This window comes from Sander lucioperca, chromosome 10 (genome assembly GCF_008315115.2).
Source record: "Sander lucioperca isolate FBNREF2018 chromosome 10, SLUC_FBN_1.2, whole genome shotgun sequence".
Classification (NCBI taxonomy): domain Eukaryota; kingdom Metazoa; phylum Chordata; class Actinopteri; order Perciformes; family Percidae; genus Sander; species Sander lucioperca.
Window position 1 is genome coordinate 29,531,868 of NC_050182.1, and position 23,406 is coordinate 29,555,273.

General features: G+C 40.4%; 1 protein-coding gene and 1 pseudogene across 1 annotated transcript; both read left to right on the forward strand.

The window, feature by feature from the left end:
- The first annotated feature begins 324 nt into the window (after window positions 1–324).
- LOC116049309 lies at window positions 325–1,915 on the forward strand (annotated as a pseudogene).
- Window positions 1,916–5,100: 3,185 nt separating this feature from the next.
- On the forward strand, window positions 5,101–13,709 carry si:dkeyp-84f3.5 (uncharacterized protein LOC334144 homolog). Its single transcript, XM_031298842.2, has 2 exons — window positions 5,101–5,247; window positions 11,040–13,709. Exon 2 carries the CDS (start codon window positions 11,212–11,214, stop codon window positions 13,126–13,128), a length of 1,917 nt encoding a protein of 638 aa, XP_031154702.1. The 5' UTR covers window positions 5,101–5,247; window positions 11,040–11,211; the 3' UTR covers window positions 13,129–13,709.
- Window positions 13,710–23,406: the final 9,697 nt, after the last annotated feature.

Here is a 23,406-nt window from a genome sequence, read left to right on the forward strand (position 1 = left end):
ATCTTGTAAAATTGTGTAACTTTCTGGTTTTGTATCAGTCAAAAGTAGTTGATTTCCAAACCATTTCTTTCCACCTACACACTGATTACAGATCCTTATGTGTCTGAGATACCAACATATAAATATTCAAGAATGAAATTGGAAACAGCACAAAAATGAATAAGGGTTAAACAAATAAATGATAGAAATAAACAGCAATAGTTCTTAATAATAATCATTGACAGTACAATTGGAATTTGTCATGAGAACTTTGTGCTACATGTGGTCCCGCCTTGATGTAATGGTGACATCACATATATCAGGAGTCTTAGCATGATGAGCTTGCGGCTTTCATTAGTCTTTCAGATTTCAACCATGATTACTGCTGCTGCAGACACATCGTCATCCGACTGACGAACTTGAAGAAAGGTACTTTTATTCTTGCTATAAGAATATGTCATCCTTTGAATTTAATCAAGGTAAACGAGACAACAAAAGCACCTGATGAGGGCTATATAGGTAGCATACCTTGACAAATATCTTAACTTGGACTTACATTAAAAAAAGGCTTAGATAAAGCAAAAACTCTGTATTTCAGAGAGCTGTCTGCTTTTCCTTTTTTTGATGGACAAAGATTATTTTATTTTTATTGGCACAAGAGACTGGCATGAAAAGTTCAGAAACATTTTTTTAAATTTCCTCTTGGCTCACAAGAAGATATGAATATTTAATGTTCATGTTGTCTTTGCAGGTCTAAAGACAAGGATGCAGAAAATTACTACTGTACCTTTCTATCACAACGATACAACAGATGCCACTGGAAGAAATGGCTCTTTGTATGATGATGACAATGAGTATGACTATAGAGATGAACATGCTGAGCTGAGACAGTCTATCAACATCATGTCATCAACACACAGCTATGGACTTCCACCGGCCTTTCGGCAAGTTCATGTGCAAACTTCACAGCGCTATAAGTTTTCTGAACATGTTTGCCAGTGTCTACATTCTGGTGGTGATCAGTGTGGACAGATGTGTTTCTGTGGTGTGCCCCATCTGGGCCCAGAACCATCGAAGTGTACGCAAGGCGTCCTTTGTGAGTCTGGGTGTTTGGGTTCTGGCTCTGATTCTCAGCGCTCCATCTTCAGGGACACTGGAATCCATGACAACATTAAGTGCTACAACAACTTTGCTTTTTCTGATGACTATGAAACACCGTCTGTTAATCAGCTGCGACAGTTTCGTCATCAGGCCATGACCATCACCCGCTTCCTCCTGGGATTTGTTGTTCCCTTCACTGTCATTGTCTCCTGTTATGCTGTGATAATCCATCGTCTCAGAAGAAACCGTACCCTGGCCAGCCAATCAAGTCGCCAATTAAGATCATCGCTGCAGTTATCACCACTTTTTTCCTGTGCTGGGCTCCTTATTATGGTATGACTTTAATTGAGATAGTGAATTCTAATCATGCAAGTGAAACATTAATCCATGTCACCACTATCGGAGTCCCTATAGCAACCAGCCTGGCCTTTCTCAACAGTTGCTTAAACCCACTGCTATATGTGTTCATGGGCCAAGATTTCAAAGACAAAGTTCATAAATCCATCCTGAATGTTTTGGAGACTGCCTTCCAGGAAGAGGTTTCTCGCTCTCACACCTACAAAAAGTCTATGGTCACCAGTCAAAGCAATGAGAAGTCAGATAGTGTTGCTGAGGTATAAGGTTATCCACGATATGAATAAACAAATACTGTAACAGTACATACAGCAAATCTTTTTCACATAAATGTAACTGTAAAAAATAACAATGTTTTGATGTTTTTGTATTATAAATACCTACATATGAGCTAATTATGTTCCGAAGGTAGCAATTGTAGGGTTTACATAACTTAGTTTTTCATTATTCCTTAACCCTTGGACAACATACAGACCACTTATTCTTTGTATGAATGTGGTTTATGAATATTATTTTATGGAACATGAGCATGTCTACAAAAGCATTATTTTAATGTAAATTATTGTATTTTTATTTTAATATTTCTTAGCCCGGTTGGCTAACTCTTTAAATAATCTGTAAATGATGATGATGATGATGATGATGATGATGCCATCATTATTTTCCGTTATTGAAATATTATTTGGACTTGTCGGTTTTCCACCCATAACACATACTGTATAATCACTAAATAATTCTACATATTGTTTCTAGTATCATACACTGATACTGTAGATACCAGAGGAGGTATGTTTGTATCACACACACAACTCATCTGATAACACCTCATGATAATTTATCATAGCTACCAAGTTCCCAATCACATAATGTACATTTTGCTCTTGGCAGTCTTTCTTTTTATCATTATAGCCTTTTTTCATCAAATTCATTTACCAGCAGAGGGAACTGTTTTACATCTTAAAGTATATTTCAAGTCAAATGTGTGGCTGACTCATCATTAATAGCGCTGTTTTGCATTAAAGAGCAAGATTGCTAGTCTTTTGCTGCAGAAAATACTCAGGGTCTTTTGATTGAATAAAGATATATATATATAATTGCACCATCCTGTCTCCCTACAAATTCTTTAATTTGAAAAATCGGCCTAGGAAATCCACAACAATATACAAACAGTGCTTTTTGCAGAAAATCAGTTAGTGTGCTCCAATTCCCCCCCTTGATTGTTTTACATTTAATATGCTATTTTTTTTTTAAATACATTAACACTCTTTATTCTTGGAGAAAACCTTAGAGCCCTACATGTCCTTTAATATTATAGCTGTAATGGTTTATGAAAAGTCTTTTTTTTTACTAATAACTTATCCCCAACACACTAAAGATAGCAGTTGCACTTCACATGCTTTTCTGAATTTGAGAGGGAATCTGATTAGGAGAGTCTAACAGGATGCTAACAGGAAGAGATGCCGACAGGAAGGAACATACAAGTGACCTAGAGTTGTGAAATTATCTCATTGAATCTAATAATATGTTAGGAAAAAACATAGTATCTTTTGCTTGCAGGGCTGATTAACATGAGCTCAACCGACATAGAGAAAAATACATTATGCAGCAGGTGCATATGCATCATGGTAGACATCAGAAGTTGTACCTCCACTCTTTCTCAGCTAGTCGTCTCAACAACCCACAATTCATGCATTGAATTGTTTGAGTATACTTAGCAGTTTTTCTTTTGGAGTTTCCCAAAGGACAGAGGTTCTATAAATTGTCATTTCCAGAAGACAGACAAGTTATAGCAAGAAATTCATAGGCCAAGATTTGAAGGATAAAGTCTGCAAATCCATCCTGAAATTATTGGAGACTGCCTTCCAGGAAGAGGTTACTGGCTCTCACACTGACACAAAGTCAGTGGACACCAGTCGGAGCACTGGGAAGTCACCTCTTAATACTGAAGTTTGAAGCTGTCCATGACAAGTAGAAATAATTATTGAAACTGTACATAGCAAAGTTTGACACAGAATGTATATTTAAAATTACTTGTTTTGCTTCTGTTATATTTATACATAGACCCTCAAACAAGCTGTAAACATTACCACCTTTTAACTACACCTACATTATTTACATGAATCTGGAAATATCTGATGGTAATATTGTACAATAAGTTGTGATGCCTTTTGTGGGCTACGCTTTATATATATATATATGTGTGTGTGTGTGTGTGTGTGTGTGTGTGTGTGTGTGTGTGTGTGTGTGTGTGTGTGTGTGTGTGTGTGTTATGTAACCTAAGTGAAATAGAAATGACAGAGCTTTTTTTACTAAATATAGGGTGTAAAATATTATTTTTAAACCACTGCACAAACAGGCTTATAGCTAGTTCATTTTGTACAGCATTGTCACCAACTACTTGCCAGTCTTATACCCAACTCAACCCAACTTCCTCTATCATTAAGACGAGAGAAAATTGTGCACAATGACAATCCCCACAGACACCATCTCTTGGTTAATCTTCACCCTTTTTGAATGTACAGCTTGCATTTGTCGAGGAAAGCAGCTGTTGGAAATTATACCCCTTACAGACATATATAATGTCTCTAAAGTATGCCAAATAAGGACTGATATGTCCCATTCACGTGACCTTTTTAGCTGATAGGACATGTTGTTTAATACCAATGTTTTCATGACGCAGTTTGGAAAGTACTAAAGAATTTTGGTTCAGGCTTTACTAAACATCCTGACTCCAGTCCTTGCATGGTTAGGATACAGAAGTGCATGCATGCATGCATGCTGTACAAGTGTACCAAATTTCATGCTTTTCGAAAAAACACATATCACCTGGACTATTAAGAATCTTAAAGTGGACTTCTTTAACTTTTGGTGCAAATTTTATATTGTTTATTGTAAAATTGAGTTTCTGTTTCATGAAAATTAGTATAATTCCACGACAAAGGCTTTCAGGATTTCGGTGTTGGGCAATTTTAGATTAGTGAAAGGGTGTCCATTCACCAAAAGAGTAGGAAGATTTGGATTTACATTGCTTGGATATAAACTGACATCACAATTATAGATTGTGGAATTGCTTTGATAACATTATCATACTGTTTTCATTTCCCTGACCCTCAGTCACTTGTGATTATGTCAGCCATAAATATCTCATTGGACTATCAGTAGGCTAGCTTTTACATCTATGAGTATTATTCTAATAATTTAGGCAGAATCTATGACAAATGTGTACATTTTCTATTAGTGGAATAGTTTATAAGCTATTTGTATTTATTGTTTTCTTCATTTTTCTACATCCTTTTACAAGATAATTTAATGGTGAATGCAAGGTATTTCAAATCTTAATAACCCACTGTCATTTTTTAAAACCAGTGTTAAGATGTTGTTTTATACAATCCAATAATGTATTTGTGGAAAACTTGACTCCAGTCAACTAGAATCGTGAGTAGCCTATTTGTGGGACAATTTAATCCAAGGCCATACAACAGTCTACGTTCAATATAGTTCTGCTAGTTGAGTTTCTTAGTCGTTTAGGGGTCTTATTATTAAATGTAAAGTAGCCTACCTATGAACATGGGGTGTATGGGGACATTTTAGCATTTTACTGTAGGGTGTCTTTTATGTATTTCGTAAAAACGTCATAAACGTATGCAGCGTGCGTCATGACGTCTTAGTCGTAACCATCCTACCATCGATGCTCCGGGAGAGATAGCTCCGGCCTATGCTGCAGCAGTTAACAGTTATTACCGGCCACAGAGCAGTGCTAACGGGTTGCTGCACATGAAATTCACTTTATTCTGAGATGTATCAGATTGCGTGGTAAGTTATGTCTATATCGAGCTAACTGGTTGATTACTAAATTTCTGGTTATATTGAAATCACAGTGCTTTTCACCCCTTGCTATGTAGCGTTAGCTAGCATCAGCTAACGTTAGCTAACGTTATCGTCTGACCACAATATTAATGTTAGCCCACAGTTTCACGTTTAGTTGAAGCAGTTTGTGGGCTGATCGTACTTCATGCCTGTCTGTAGCTTTATCTCTTTCAAGGAGCCCTTACCAGTCCGTATTATTTTCAATTCAACATTAGCTTTCAAGGCAGGCTAACGTTAACTAGCTGCCTATCGACAATAGATGTCTGTTAGGGAAGGATTCAGTCGCCCCCTTGCTGCATAGCTTCATCTCTTTCTAACATACTCGTGAAATGCTGCACACAGACCATAGTCTATGGTCTTGGACAACGCCTGGGAAAATGTAAATCATTTTTTATTTTGGTAACGTTAATAATACTAACTTTATCCCCAAAACGGCTGCGCTCTTTTGAAAACACTCATATGCTCGTTATTTCATTTTGCTGAGACGTATACTTGATTTATTTTAGTATTTTGAATAACAGAATATGACTACAGTAAGCCTACATTCAAATTAATGAAAACATTTTGATGTATTTAAAAAATATAACCTACACCAAAGCTATTTTTTTTTTATTGGAAACCGTAAATATTGTGTAGTGTCCTGTTGTGTTTTGTATGATCTGTGGAGAGAAGAAGCATTAGGCTGGATCTGTTGTTGCACGATTGGGCAGGTGCTGTCAACTAGTCTTTAACACTTATTTTCTACTGAGGTAAGATGTAGTTTTCAAACAGCAGCAGCACTGTAGAAATGGGCTTCACCTGCAGAATTATGCTAAAATAGACACAAAATACAGCTAAACAACTGACACTGACTGCCATATCATTAATTGAAAACGTGCTTTGCAGTAACGTTGATCTGATGCACTTCATCTAGCCAGAAAAGTTGAACTCTGCATCAAAAAAATGATTATTAAAATTTCCCCTCAAACAGCCTATGCTTAGGTTGTGAATTGTCTTGGTAGGCATGCCTTCAAAAAGTTAGGAAACACTTCTTTAGGCTATATGTATAAATGAACAGTGCAAAGTAATTTTCCTAGGTGAATTCTTTAAAGCAACTAAAATCCATATATCTTAATGATGAATTAAATGACAACTTGAAAACAATGTATACGGGGTCACTCGTAGTGATGAATCTAAAGACAAAGCGTTTTACTGTGCTTTATTGGGATTTTCATCCTAATGTTTAGCTGTCTGGTCCTCAATTTTACTGTTCGGGTTTACTCTCACCGCTCTCATCGTTACTAGTTTAACTGCTTCTACTTCTCAATAATGTCGCTGTTTTCTGAATAAAATAGCTAATCTTTTCAGTAGCTTAGCACTTTTATTATTAAGTAGAGCAGTTCTTAAGCTAAAGTCGAAAAATTAATTATGGTTTGTCACTGCATTGATGCAGAATCGTCCAGGTCCGCATTGCGATGCATCGATGCAATGATTAATTTTAACACCTAGTAGCCGCTAGTGTCTGACAGCATTTTACTGAGTGGCGCTATGAAGAACATTACATTTCAGTAGCGGTGCGTTGTTATGGAACTCACTGCAGTTCTAGGCAAGACCCCGCCCTTTAATAGCATTGGCGCGCTACGATTGGCCAGGCGTCTATGCTCGCGCGGGGTTAACGGAAGCCTATTTGTTCATGTCCTATCCCCTGACCAATCAGCAATTCTAACCTTAACTACTCAAAGTCAATGCCTAACCTCAACCAATCGGGCTGCTTCGTAGGGTGGGTCTTGCCAAGAAACCAGGTGGAATCCATAATAACGCTGTAGTTCATGTGTTTTTGGGGTTCACAAGACGATGGCAGAGTTGGTCTCAAAGAAAGCTTAAACTGTGCCGCTGATATGGAAACATTTCAGATTTTAAGCCCACGAAAGAGGTGAGCTGAAAAAGGCTAGGCAAAGCTTAAACGATGCAGGAAAAGTGTCATGGCTTAGAGGTGCATTACCGCCACCAACTGGACTGAAGTCGTTACGGTCTTATTGTGGGCTCTCCATCAGTCCTACCCAGAGCGACTGAGTCAAAGTGCCACTACCTAGTGGTAAAATTCGGTATAATGGTCCGTTGTTTGGCTTAATATCTAGGGTTGGGTACCGAATTTGGTACTTTTTTGGGTACCAACCTAATTACGTCGGTACTACTGAGGAACGATTTACTCTAAATCAAACGGTGCCAAATTTTCCAGTCCATGTACTTTAACTTGAAACATGAACTTCTTTATTAAAATATTTGAAAAATATCAAAATGTCATAACAAGACATACACAACATGTGCAATAGAGCATAGAACAACATAATAAAGTGCAATTAATGGTCATAGTGCAACAACCAGTGTCCCCTGACACATTGCAGACTTTCAGGCATCTTTTCAAAAGGTAGGCTACTGTGCAAAAACAAAACAGTGTTTATAACAGTTGCGTGACCAGAGACGTTACAAACCTCGGGTAAATATTGGAGATGTATTTGAAAGATGGAGATATTTTATGTCATTTCAATATTCGTGTACTCACATTGAATTTTTCAATTGCAAAAACAATTGAGACACAGCCAGTAAAGTGATCCCGACTGCTCCTGGCTAACTGTGGCTAACGCCGCCATGCTAACTGCTGGCTAATGTTACCGGAGGAGCAGGCAAGCGGCCACGGTTGTTTACAATGTGTAGCCTGTTCATCGGCCGTAGCTGACAACGGTGAGTTATTTGAAGCCAAGAGAGGGGGGCTGTAAATCAGGAAGAGAGGACCGTGAGTTTGCAGTGAACATGCCGTTTTTTAGGTTGGGTAGAATATATTTCCGTTGACTCTCGTTCATAGTTTTTCGAAATTCTCTGATATGTCCCATGTACCGGAAGTAGAAGGGCGTGACTTCGGTCACTTCTTCGTGACCTCCTACTTCTGAATGTATCGACTGGAACATTCTGAAGCATATACTGCCCCCATCAGTTCCGGAAGAGGCGCAGCACCGATGCTGCTAACACTGGCATCGTCGCTAACGGTGCCTACGGTGCTTAAAAAAAAATGGGCCTCGTCGGTGTTTAGTCATTTTAGAACCGGAAGGTATCGCAAGTATCGGTTCTCGTGACATCCCAAACAGTGAGTCACGGCAATGCCGGTAAAGCGGTTCCAAGTATGGTTACACTTCACTCCATGTGGACAGGATTCACTGCAATATAATATAATGGCGAGCTAAAAGCAGTCGCGGTGCGGTTACGCTTCCTTTGCGACAAACAGGCACCAGCAGTGTGCTCTATGCCCTGGTGACCTGGTCTGTCAGGCTGGAGGTTTTAAGCCAAGGCAACTTTATTTCTATAGCACATTTCAGCAACATGCAAGGAGAAAGAGGTATTTTATTTAGTGTGGAGTGTTAAATGTTCTAAATAAATAACAAAATGTTCTAAGATAAATAGGTTTGAACTGAATTATGTTGTTATTACAGAGGGAAAGGTACCGTTGGGTACCGGAACCAAATTTCAGGTATCAGTTTAAAATGTGCGTTACCAAACCCTATTAATATCAAACTGTTTTTGAAAATGTTTACACCGGCCCAAGCCTACTGTGCACTTGTCTGCTCAGCGCCAAAAAGCATTTAGACTCAGTTAGCAAATAGCTGGTAAAGGTAGTGGAACTAAAGAGTCAAACTACAGACAAAAATGCAAAGTGTGTCCAGCTCAGCTATAGTTCCCAGTATCAGAAGCCTCTTGGTGACCTCCTTTGAGCGGGATTTATGCTTCTGCGGGGGCATTACGCAGAGTTTACGCCGTAGCCTACGTAAGTTGCTTGAGGTTTATGCTTTTGCGCAAATGTCTACGTCATTCTAGCGTTTAAGAAAATAGCAGAGCCGGCATGTGTGTATGCTCCGATACCGCTGTTAAAACAACTTTTAAAACGGTGCCTATGCCTGAACCAATACTACTAAAAAAACTAGTCACATTTTGACTTTACACTAGGGGTGTAAGAAAAAATAGATACACTTGAGTATCGCAATATTTTATTTTGCAATACTGTATCGATTTTCAAAAAGTCAATATCGATTTTTTTTTTTTTTTTTTTTTTTTTTAAACGTTCAAAAATATTCATGTAAGACAGTGGTTCACGTTTATGTTGTGTTTAAACCCCCTACCGCTAGATGGCTATGCTGAGACGCACCACTAGTGTCCTTGCCTAACAGTGCCTAGCAGTGCCTGACTTTTTGCTAGAAGCTAACAATGTAGCTACGGCTGAACTTTGGCCTACTTTAGCATATAAACATTGGCTCACTAAGAACCTGTTTACCACAATCCCAAACTGGCAGTTTGATTTTCTGTGTACTGAATTGTTTACCTAAATTAAACTTCTTTGACTTTTATTAACATCATGTCTTTTTTTAAATATTAGTTTTTCTAAAATTATACTTTTAAAAAATCCTAATATATATCGCCTTACGCACATTATCGAAATATATTCAATCGTGACCCATGTATCATGATGCATATCGTAACGCCAGATTCTTGCCAATACACAGCCCTACTTTACACTGTTTAGCTGTCAGCATTTTAATCGTGTTTAAGTCAGCTACTAGTTAATGGTAGGCTAACGTCACCTGCTGCCAAATGTAGTGTTAACTAGCGTCCCATGCAGCGATGTTTCTGTTACCTCTAACGTCCGTTTGGGAGCATCCGAGAGTAGCGCAGGCATTTAAGTGGCACCGAAATCCGTGTTGCTAGATACTGGTCATTTTGTCACCGGTGCCATGCTCCGGGTTTCGGTTGGGGACAGTTGCTCTGAGCCATGTAAACTGCAACCACTTAAGATGTGCAATGGTTTTCCATAGGATAGCAAGGCAAAGAACAAGTTGGTTGATGACATGTTTGATGCCATCAAATGCTGTGGCACTAAAACTTGAGACTGGATTAATGCATCTGATAGCAGAAAGACTCAATTTTATGATGACATTAAAGATGCAGTAGGTAAGACTTATAGAACTAACTTTCTGTCATATTTGCTGAAACGGACCCTATGTTCAAGTAGAACTACATGAAGCAGGTCATTTAAAAAAGAAAAATCTGGCTCTTCTGGCACCACCTACACCCTGTAGTGCGATTTGCAAAAATCCACAGCTCCCTGTTCAGATGCACCAATCAGGGCCAGGGGGGGTGTCTAACTGCGTGTCAATCACTGCTCATGCACACACATTCATTCTCCCTTGTGGGGGGAGGGGCTTAGGAGACCGTTTGGGGCAGAAAAGGGGGGAGGGACTGAGAAGTTGTCGATGTTTAAATTTTTTGGCTAAGTCCTGGATCTTCCTAATCCTACCTACAGCACCTTTAACAAAGAAACTGCGTGTAACGTGAATTGATCATGTAATGACCAAAACCTGATTCGCTTAATAAGGTCAGTACCGTTGCCGATGCCAATTCGACATATCAGATCGGTGCTCCCTAGTGGTCAGGCAAGGTACTAGGACCAGGACCAGACTTCAAAGACCTGTAAATAGGTAGAATAGTGAACAGTCTCATAAGGCAAATTAAATCAATTTCCATGTAAAAATGAATGCATTGCTTCCTTGAATATAGCATTGGTAATCAATGTGAATTAGTCAACATGTCATCTGCCTGAATTTGGTTATTTGAAATGATTAAGTAACCTTGCACAGTCATCTGGCATACATTTTGAATTTTTGTTTTCAAATTTGGGCTTCAGTGGTTTGTTAATTCTCATTTTATCCCCTCAGATTCTGATACAACATGGAAACTCTTCGCAGAGGGATGAACAGTGATGAACAACTTGAAAGGACGTCTTGTAGAAACTGTCTGTTGGGAGAGTGGACATACTGATTCTCACATGGAAACCAATTTTGTGGGTGTCTGGATAGAGTTCTACTCATACTTGCAGATTTAAAAGTGATGCCATCAGCACATTGCCAAAATAATTTCATCATGGAAAAACAGAAATCAGTGTATACTGTTGCTTCAATGCAGTTGGGTGGAGAAACAAGTACCTTCATATGCACGGAGTGTGGTGATGGGTTCAGTCAGTACTCTAATGTGTTGACCCACATGGCCATTCATGGACCTTTGGAGTCATTTTCCTTCGATGGCTCATCCAATGGATTTGAAGTCTCTCGAGAATATGTGCTACAAGACAATGGCACACTCGCAGTTGTAAATGGCTTGGAGTCACATTCTTCCATAAAACCAGTATCTCCTGGAGTCCTGCCATCGCATTTCCCATCCGCTGTCAAACCAGTGTCTCCAACTCTAAGGCCACAGCCTTCTCCTTATAGAGATGTGTTCAAGCAAAGGCCATCAGACTTGAATTTGGACAAGTCTCGGCAGGGCCATTACAGTTGTGAGATATGTAGCAGATCATTTAACACCCTGCAGAGTTTACATCGTCACCAGCAGTATCGAAACACAGAGCGAGGTTACAAGTGTACTTTGTGCTGTAAGATCTTTGAAGGTAGACAGGACCTTAAGAAACACCTCCAAGGCCACGCCAATGAAAGGTTTCACTGCTGTAGTCATTGTGGTAAGCGATTCCTTAAAGTGGATGCACTTAATGCTCATCAAAAAGAAAATCACCTGTTCCCCAAGGCTACAGCTTTAGATAACTCTGTGAATAAGCTGGAAAAGAAGATAGAGAAAACATATACTTGCAGAAAGTGCAAGCTGAATTTTTTCTGGATGTCAGATTTTCAGACACATTCACTGCACCATTGCAAAGGAAAAGAGCCTGATCCAACTTTAGGGTCTGAAATCGAAATTGAATTGAATTCTAAGAACATAGAAGACACACCACTTGAAAACTGCTACAGTAATGGTCCATCTATTGATGTTAAGAATGGGGATAGTAAAATCTTTAGGGATACTAGCTATGAGATTGATACTGAATCCTCTTCCACACCATACAGATGTGGTTTGTGTGGGGATCGTTTCCAAAAGTTATCAGCTCTAAAGGAGCATCATCTCACACATCAAACTCAGGAGGAAATAGATCAGCTGAATCAAGAATCACAAAGAACCTTTAAGCGAAGAATGCCACCTAAAGGCAGACGTAGAAGAGGGAGTAATCCAAATGGCAAGCTGCATCCTTGCAAGCACTGTCATCGGGTCTTTAATCATTCCAGTAGTTTATCTCGGCACATGAGATACCATAAGGGTACTATGCACACATGTACATTATGTGGTAGACATTTTCCACAGCGCTGTGATTTGAGAAGGCATATAGCCATGTACCACAAAGCTGAAATGGAAAAGAAACCAGGTTTGAAACACTTGAACACAAATCCACAAAATGGGTCTTCCCCCAGTTCTCTAAATGGCGAGAAAAACGCAAGCTTTCCTGACGAGAAAACCAATAGCTCCTCTGACAATGAACAAATGCCATCACAAGAGCAGCCTTCAACGGGCAAACAATCGGGGAAAGCGGGCAGAGTTAACTACAAGTGTCAGGAATGTGGAAAGAGATTTGGGCTGTTGTGTGTGTACCAACGGCACTTGCGCTATCACAAAAAGGAACCCAGTAAGTGCCCAAGGTGTCCAGCTCAATTTAGGAACTCTTCATCCCTTGAGCTTCACCTTCATAATCACCCAAGCACTGAAGAAGCAAATGATGTTGGGCAAACATCTCACGGCACTGGTTTTAGTGGGGACCCTGTCTTAAAAAAGGACATAGAGGATGACTATATGGACCATACTCAAAATGATAAAGGACATTCTTCAGAGGTTCTTTACGAATGCACTGAGTGCACTGAGACATTCTCATGCTTGGATACATTTCTTCAGCACCAGACTTCTCATGGCTCAGAAAACAACGGGTAACTATGTCAGACCCAGTAGTTAATGTTTTTGACAACAATCATGCTCTCAGGAGTTGAGTGTTTTTGACTATTTTGAATGCAAATATTTGATTAACTATAAAGATTGATGTATAGTTTGTTTATAGCGGGTTTTTTTAAACTACTTTTATACACTCTTTTTCTTTGGCGCAAGATGAAAATTAATGTTAATTGGTGAATTTCAGAAACTAATGGGAACCAAAGTTCCGAAGAACCGAAATAAGGCATGGGTGGGGAGCATACGAAATGCTACCAAATTTAAAAAAAAAACAGGATTTGTCTATCATCGGTAAATTGCAAGTTTAATCCTAGTGTTCTCCCTACCGGTGTAGTTAAGATGATGTCCCCCCCCAATTGTTGACTAGCTAGAATGAATATGTTGCTTTCATTGTATTTTCTGTGGCTACCGATGCTATTATTGTCAATCATATTGCTGCATTTTTTTACTTGAAATTATGTCATTTTGAGATTGTCTTTATGTGCTATGTGTATGTCTTCCTTTGAAAAGGTAGCATTGCCACGGAGTGAATTATTAATTGTGCCATTAAAGCTGTACAGAGAAATAACTGTTTTGCTCCCTTTTTGCTGCTATCTGGCAATAAGAAACCCCCATTGATGATACATTGATGGTCCTTCTACATGTCATATTTCACATTTTTATTGAACTGTAGTACAGCAAATTAATGGCAAATGCACAGAGAGAAACCCTTGTGTTGGTTGTGGATCAGAAATGTTGGCAAATGAATAAGCTACTCTATTTGAAAGTTGATTGATATGATTTTGTGACACTTGCATGCAGTTCATTAGAAACTATTTCTGTGATTGCTTCAATATTGTTTCTGCAACCACAATTGGGGAAAAAAAAAATTGGCAACTCCTAGTACTAGTATCAAAAAGACATATATATATATATATATATATATATATATATATATATATATATATATATATATATATATATATATACTGTTTAACTGAATGATAATGTCCTATATAGCCTAAAAAGAGTTTGTCATATAGTGTACCCAATGACATGGGATGATGGAAATACATAAAAACGGGAAAAAGAGAGTACATAAGTTCCATATGTTCATACCTGCACACAGCTGAGTTGAGTGCCCTTTCCACTTTCAGACTCTTAAGTGCATGTCTGCCTAAAATCCACCTTCTGCTGTATCATCATAGTTTTTCAATAGAGTATTCTGGATTCATGAACAGTTCTAAATTAAATGACATCTCCATTATACTGCACCTTCCGCATTACTAATGTAGTAACAACCACGGCATCTTAACTTCGTCACAGAGTCTCAGCCTTGTGTTTCTCTTTATATTAAATGCATTTGGATTAGACTTAGCCAATATTTTTGTTATGAGCAGATTTGTCCATTTTAAAAGTAGTAGCAAAAGAGCTGGTAGTGGTGTGGTGGAGTCCACCTTGCTGCCTGTTTGTCCTTGTGGCTAACCAAAGTACTGTAATAATCTCCTGTGGCCCAAGAACATTCTTTCACATAGGCTTCCGATTATTGAGACACCTGTTCCTACCTTACAAAGTGACAGCAGTACAGTGCAGACAAGGAAATGCTTGCTTTAAGATTTCTTGAACCTGAATTGACCCAGGGTTCAACGTTAAGGTTTCGTCGGGCAAGAAAAAAAAAAATCTACTTGCCCGAAGTCCATTTTTACTGGCCCCTATACAAATAGTTTATTTTTAAAGAAAAAAAACCCGTCCCAAGCGCCAAAAAAGTAAAAATATAACAATGAAAAAATGTCAAACTTAGAAAACATCAAAAAAGCGTAAAAAAAATTTAAGAAAATGTAGAAAGCATCGGGGGGGGGGGGGGGTAAAATGCAAAAAAAAAACGTTAAAGTGTAAAATAATGTCCAAAAAATACTTAATTAGTCATTATTCAACAAGCATTCTCCGACGGGGGCAAAAGAACGATAACGTAATTTATTATACGGGGATGTTATAGTTACTTGCCCGATGTGGCGTTTTACTTGCCCCAGGCCATCGGGCAACCCTTATTGTTGAACCATGTGACCCCTCGCTAAGTCCCGCCTTTTTGTTGTTGGCCGCTGATGCTCCATCAATCTGTCAGGGCTAGCATGGAAACCACACTCAGTAACTGCACTCCCTTTAAAAAAAAAAGAAAATATATATATATATATATATATATATATATATAAGCTCGGCAGCGGATGAGTCAGGGCCAGGCGCCGTTCATCTGCATGGGGCGACTGTGGCTCAGAGCAGCCGTCTACCAATCGGAAGGTTGGTGGTTTGATCACTGGCCCTGCAGTCCCATGTCGAAGGGTCCTTGGGCAAGAGCAAGACGCTGAACCCCGGATTGCTGCACCATCGGTGTGTGAATGTTTAATCTAATCATCTAATGAGCAGGTGGACCGTGTATGGCAGCCTTAGGTCTGTGTGACCACATGGGTCTTCCTTTACTGAAAACGTTCATTATAATTGTCTTTATATAGCACTTTTCAAAAACCACCAGCACTGGCCTAAATGGCCTTGGGTTAAAAAGTGAAGTTCAACTGGTTGCTTGATTACTGACTTAACCTTAATAAACCAAGAAAACCGACTCTCTAAACTTACATATGGCGTACTTCTAATGAATATAAGCATGACTTGCATAGTGGGTGCCTGCATAAGGCATTATACCATAGTCATGATAAATGCACACTTCTGAATGGCTGACAGCAGTTCTATCTGCACAGGAAGACTTGATCAAATGTACAGTCGGTGTGGTTACACATTTTGGGCTGCACAAAGATTTCTACAATCAATCACAAGACATCCAATTGTGCAAAGTCTGGCAGACATGAGCAGATCGTGACAAAGACGTGAGCAGATAGGGAAATTTAAATCACACAGCCCCTCAAAGGTGACCCGAACAAGTTCATTTGGGCCCTTGTAGCTTTTCCACAGAAATTCCTGTGTATTACTGTGTGTATTATTATGGTATCTGTGTTCAGGAATTTACCATTATCATTTTAGCTAAAGCTAACTAGCTTAGGTTGCTAATTCCACCATGCTTTTATGCTAAACTAATTACAGAAAATGAGCCAAAGTTGTCACTCATCTGGCGATAAGAATGTGCTTTATACGCTGTGAAAAGAGTGTGTGTATAAAGCAAAAAGTTGTACAAATTGTACGTTCAAACGTTGTTTTAGTCGTGCAATAGAAAACTCAGATTCAACAGATAGTCTAGCTAGTTGTCTGGATTTACCCTGCAGAGATCTGAGGAGCAGTTAACCATAGTCCTCATAAATCGATTTTAAAATTTCAACACAAAGAAAGCAGAAGGTAACGTACATCCAGCGGAGTTTCCGGCGGCACCAGAGCAATCCTTGAAGTTGAACGTCATGGATATAAACTAAACCAATTCAAGTGTCCTTGTCCAGATAAATAAAGTTAGGTGACTGCTAGTCTCGCATTGCCAGACCTTCCTCCACAGCGCTGCGGAGGAGGGTCTGGCTAGTCCACACAGCATTCTGGGATTGGGAGAAAAACGTGCTCTGGTTTATTGGCATTTCTTTAAACCAATCACAATCGTCTTGGGCGATGCTAGGCGCTGAATGTAGCAACGGTGCCGCTGCAAAATAGCCTCGGGAAGGAACTTGTTTTTGTGAAACGTGTACGTTCAAAGGTTGTTTTAGTTGTGCAACAGATCTGAGGAGCAGTTAACCATAGTCATCATAAATCGTGGGGGTTGTAATGCTTAAAAAAATGTATCCACTAATTTACATACGTCTCTTTTGCCATGTAAGTCTATGGGGAAAAATATTTTGGGCCCCATGGCATCATGTGACGGATACAGAAGTTGAAATTTCACTCTTTGGCACTTATGTCAAATTGGCTTTAAAGCCTGCCACACGTCCTGGGGGCTCGATTGTGTTTTTTGCCTCCAACGGTCCCTTCCAGGCAGCAAACCCTAACCTTAACCCTAAACATAACCATTGCCGCGCTGCCTGGAAGGAGACGTTGGGGGCAAAAAACACCAGACCGTCCTGGGGGCTTGGTGGCTGTAGCCCATGTGTCTTTACCAATGCACATTCTCCAAGACCCCTACTTCTATCAAAATGTTAACTGACAGGTCAACCTGACCAATTCATTGAAATTTTAGTGCTGCAACCACTGCATGCTCCCTCACCATCTTCCCACCACTGAGCATTACCATTGTTGCCAATGTGAGTGGCTGACAGAGCTTGTGAGCGGATTAGTGCAGTGAGAATTTCTGCTCCTCGCTCACAGAGCTGTTGGTTTCCTCTGCTACCCCACTCTAAAGGTGGTTTTATGGTTCTGCGGAGGCTCCACGCAGAGCTTTCGCCATAGCCTACGTAAGTGGCCTGATGTTTATACTTGTGCGCTGGTGTGTGCGTCGAGCCGGCATCTGTGTGTGCGTGGGGAGTGGGTGATAGAGCGAGGGAGAAGTGAGAGAGTGACAGCGATTAGCTTCGGAGCGAGTACCGACTAGAGTCACAGTGAGAGAAAGTGTATCCCCTGTGCTTTCTTTCACAGTGGGAAATCTGTAGCAGGAAAAGTTAACCCTCTCCTTGATTTCATGTTGTTTATGGAGAAAGAGAACCAGGAAATGAGTCGGGGGAAATGCAATGCTACCCAGCCACGGCCGAGCAATGTGCGTCGCTGCGATGTGTAGTTACATTTTTCAAGAGGTTGCATGTCAGGCTACGCCGTAGGGTCCGGTGTAGACGCAGGGAGGTCTGCAGGGGTACGCCGTTCGATTCGACGCAGAAGCATAAAACGGACTGTTTTTACTTTGGACATATTATTTCTGCTGTACAGATGTTTTTTTAAAGACTTTATTCCTCGCTCAACTCGCCCACAACTACATACCTTCATTTTAAAGGAGCTTAAGCCGCTCCAGGCCGCTCTGCTCACATGGTCACTGATGCAATGGCCAGAGGATTCCTTCTGCGCTTGCACATGTTGCAGTTTACGTTACTGTTGTAACTAGGGGGGGGGGGGCTCTTGGTTGATCAAACTACTTGATCTACACATGTCCACATTGTGGTTTACATACCTCTTGTAACCCAAAGGAACTCGTCAAGTAGACAGAAAAGTGAGCCCCTCTCCATTTTATGTAACCTCGGTATTGACACCTGTGTATGTAGTTGGTTAATTTAGCTACCAAGCAATATCTAGTCAAAACAAAAATGTGAACTACAGCATGAACACACATGCAAATCATGTAGCCTGAGCATCAGTCACAAGTGTGAGAAAATGTGTGGTGTGCACACAGGTGGGATGCATTAAGACATTTTATGGAGCAACCAGTGGGCATCCTCTTGGTCACCAAACTAGCAGGACATCTGCTGGGAATTCAACTTGCAGTTCTGCTGCAGTGGGTGTTTTGTGTGCACAACCCAAAGGTCTATCATATTTTTGGTTGATTTTGGTAACCTGCTATGTGAACTGAACATTATGGAAAGTAATACATCAAAAGCAAAAGGCAAGGAAAAAACCATAAGTGACTGAAGAACCATCTGAGGGCCACTCATGGGATTTCTGACATTATCATGTACATAGTTTCGCTATTGGCAAATACGCTGTTTGGGCTCAATATCAACTGAAGAAAGCACTGGGCTGAATAATCAAGGGGAAATGGATAAAAGCAACAGTTTGAGTCATACTTACATAATGTACTTACAGCATCATGATAGACAAAAAAAGTAACATTTCACTCTTACCAATGGATGTATTAAGAAAACTGCAAACAATGTTCCTAGAAGGGGCCCCATTCTATGAAAGTTCCTCACTGGGCACATACGCCGAAAATGTCTCCAGGTCCTTAGAGCATGCATACTAGTTTCCTTCTCCCGGCGAGCCGGTTGTTTGCATTTGCGATTCAAACTTCCTCTGGCTAAGGCAGCTAACTTCCTGTTGGGTCACTGTACACATTTATGGCATACAATTATTTAATGATATTAGAAGTACTTATGAATCCCTCAATGGGTCAATTACATTTGTATTGACCCTTTGCAAACACGTCACACGACCACGTGACGGCGCCATGATGGACGGCGGAAGCACAGGCTAAACAGTATTGGATGAGCGGAAAGTTTCATAGTTTCAATCAGTTTGAAATACATAACACTAAATAAACTGTATTTATGGCTTTATATGGCTTCTTCTATTGAACAACAAGTTGTCGTGCCGTTATCGGTCGAGGTAGGGCATCTGGTAGGTGCTCACAAAGAGCAGTATTTGGAGAAGTTGGAGATAGCAGGATTGGATACCAACCCAATTAATTCTTTCTCCCTCCGTTTTCACGGACCTCATTAAATCACAGAGTATGCCTGACTTCAGTCCACATGATCTGTACCACTATGTGGCAAACGGGGTATCCCCATATAATGGTGCTGATCTCAAAGCTTTTAAAAGTCTGGATGCTTACCAGTTATTTGTAGCTTGCTGGGTTACAGGTACGTGATGCTACGCTAACGGCGGGGGGAGGTACCTCATAATGGAAAAGATAAGACATCAATCTAGGGTTTATTTTGTATTAACATCTATTCTTTACTTAAGTAAAGATTTATATAACACGTAGCCCATGTTTTTAGAGGACATGGTCGGTCGTGGCTACCCACATACTGTTGTTCACTGGGTGTGCCAATGCAACTTCCTAGCTAATGGATGCCTGAACACATCCCAGCTCTGGGAAGTGCAGTCATTAATTATCTATCACACGTTAATCCATGCAGTAAATCACGGAGTGTCTATGATCAGTAGTAACCACACATAATTGTAACATCTAGCCATCTTCTTATCTGTGATTATATTCGCTGTATAGCCTATGTTTAGATTTGACCGGTGGATATTACGACACGATGGGCAGCAGCTAGCAAGCAGTCCAAAACTAGCTGCAGCTAGCTCGTCAGCTAGCCAGGGTCGGAGCTCCGCAGACTGGCATTTAACTCATTTTTGAAGCTCGTTTCCGTGCCATGTCATCTTTAATTTAACCGATATTTTTTGTATGTGTTAAGTTAAATGATCAAGGGAACGGCTTTCTTTTTTGGATATGTAGCTAGGTCAGTGAATAACCAATGTTAGCTAGTTATGTGGGTCATCATCGGGTTGGACCTGTTAGCAGGACAGCTGGTTAGCACGGCAGCTAGCTGGTTGAGGATCATTTTATTTATCACTCATTTAAAACAGAAAGGCAATACATACACATGCTTGTGTTGGTGAGGATTACTCTGCAGATTGTGAATGTGAGAACACAAACACGAACGAAAACGTACGAGTTAAGCTTGCCGTCCATCTACAGCATAGCTCTTCCGCCGTCCGTCATGGCGTTCATAATTCGCGCGAGTGGAGCGTGACGTTACGTGCAAAGAGTCAATACTCTCTTGTTTTTATTCATTTGCACATAGATTCAAAATATGCACACATGCATGGACATACATTAGTGGAGAAATGTCAGAGCAAAAGGGCTGCCACATAGTTGGTGCTCTAAGCAGTTTGCACTTTGGTGCCTTGCTCAAAGTCACCTCGGCAGTACCACTCCAGCTACCAGTCCACCCACCATACTATCAACTATCAACTATCAACTTCAACTATCAACTATCAACTATCAACTTCAACCAGCCATTCTCCAGTTCCCAAGCCAAGTCCCTACAGACTAGATAGATAGATAGATACTTAATTGACTAAGCTACTATATGACTTCCACCCTAATCAAATGTTATTCTAATAATACAATGAGAAATGTTGTCTTGTTTGTGACACTTCTTCTTTAATTATTGTGTATTGCGGATTGTGTAAAGGCCCTGACACACCAACCCGATAATCAGCCGTTGGACAGTCTGGCGAGGTCAGTGACTCGAGTCTGTTCGGTGTGTTCCGTGCCGTCATCCGTCAGAGGGGCTGTCAGCCTTCATTTTGGCCGATTTGACATGTTGAATCGGAGGGCGGACAGTCGGACTCAATAACCAATCTGATTGGTGGAGTGCTAACCCGGAAATGACGAGCGGGACGAATGCCTCTCAAAATCTGACGAAAATCTTTTAAACTGACCTTTGTCGATCTGAAATGAAGACAGATTCATCAACTGTATGGCCTATTTCTCGCTTAAAATGTTTTCAGAAACACATTTCAGTGAACTATTTTCGTAAAATACGAGATCGTACTATACCGACGGAGCCGCCAGTCGGCTGGAGAAGCTAGACCCACGTGATGCGTTCGTTATTTCCGGATTTCATTTTAGCGCCGCCTGCTGTTATGGAGACATATTACGTCTCGCACACACGCAGAACGTACGCTCAAGTCGGCGTCGCTTCGGTGAGTTCTGAGACTTTTTGGACCTCGGGGAGCCGACTGATCAGTCCGACTGCCTTTTCTGCCAAAGGTCGGCCATCGGGTTGGTGTGTCAGAGCCTTAAGTCATTTTGGGCCAGTGTGCATCATGTGATGATGTAATACAGAGTAGGGCCACTAAGCTGTTCCCAGGGGTTTGCTCTTGACCAACTTACATTAAAACATACTCACTGTATGCATACTCAAAGCATTCTTGCAGAAAGTACTATTAGAGAAACCTAATAGTTCTGGGCTTAAGGCATCACTACGCTTGTCACGTCGCCAACAAGCACCCCCAACAAGAAAGTTGCTCAGTGGCACATGTAGCCAAAAAAGTTTGATTTCCTTGCATAAATTTACCCAGATCTTGAGCACTGCCAATGGCTAACTTCCGGTTTAGCCCTCCGCTAACTTAAATGGGGATACAGTTATTTAATCGTGCGGCTCTTCTAGACTTTCCAAAAGGTATCAGACCTAATGTATCAAACTCTGGTAGTGAAACTAGTCATTTTGGTTAGGTTGTGAAGTTCAAAAAGTGTATCCACTGGTTTACAGACGTATCTTTCTAAAATGTAAGTTTATGGGGTTAAGTCATTTTGGACCCAATGGCTTCATGTGACGGACCCGGAAGTTGTAATTTCACTGTTTGGCCACTATGTCAAATTTGGCTTTAAAGCCCGGTGCTCCTCCTGGGGGCTTGAACCATGCCCACTTTTCACATCACTTGGTCAGGTGTGCAGAGGTGAGGAAAGAAGAATTCCAACTTCTCTCCCAAGCTCTCTTTTTCCATTTTTCACACAACTACTTCCGACACCTTTTGTGTGTACAAACAAGTGCAACACCACGAAGGCCTTTCAGGAGACTCCGAAAGTGTGTGCTGTTATCTCTGTTTGAACTATTATAACATCTCATCCCTTTATGACAGCAGGGTTTTTGTCTTGCAAATTTATAGTGTTTCCTTCTTTATACCAACTCAGCATTTTACAGCCAACCTGATTTAAACCTGTAACCTTCGAGCCACAAGCATACTGACAGCAGGCTTGAGCTTCAGTATGGGGAAAGTGTGGTGTTTCTACCATTTCTTGGAGTTACATGCAAGTGTACAGTTTGTACAATTTGGACCTTAACCCTCTGGGGTCAAGAGCTCCGCTGGCTTCAGTGCTTGGTTTTGTTAACAGTGAGGGAGTAACTATATGAAAAAATAACACCCAAGTCATCCAGTCATAGCCTACAGATTAACAGAATTATTTTAGCATAATATCCTGATATAAAATACAGGTTGAGTGTTTCAGATGATCCAGACCTGTTTTTTATTGCAAACAGCAAGAAGTTAACTGACTCCTGCAGGATAGGCAGTAATCTAACCAGTTCTTTTGTGGCACCCTTTTTTCTCCTGCGATGGCAGGTTTAGAGGTTTATTTGGCCTTACTTGGCCAGAAAGCGGTCCCATCTTCATTTGCAACTATTTTGTTGTACGCACTTAAATACATTCAGGGACCTTTGATCAATTACTCAATAAACTGCTCATTCTGAGGTAAAGCTAAACCTCATGGGTGCATAAATGCACCTGTTAGAAGAAGTAAAGCAATTGTCTGGTCACAGAATATCAGACATATTCAGAGGATCCTGTTCACCCATTATTTTAAATATACTGTTTTTTTTCTTCTTCTCGTGAACAATGTATTTTTTCTCCATTGGAAGTGGTTCTTATGTGCCCCCTCAGCCGAAAGGGGTTTGTAATAACGCACCAGAAGAGGTGGCGCCATTTTGTAGCAAGTCTTGCACACAAAATGGTGGTATGCAACTTATTAACCCTTTAAAGACAAACCACATATAGTCCAGCAGACAAGTACGTCTGGTAACTGGTTGAGTTCCCCAGTAACCTGGATCGTAGTACTCATGTAAAATCATCAGAGTGGTACTGAAACGGCAC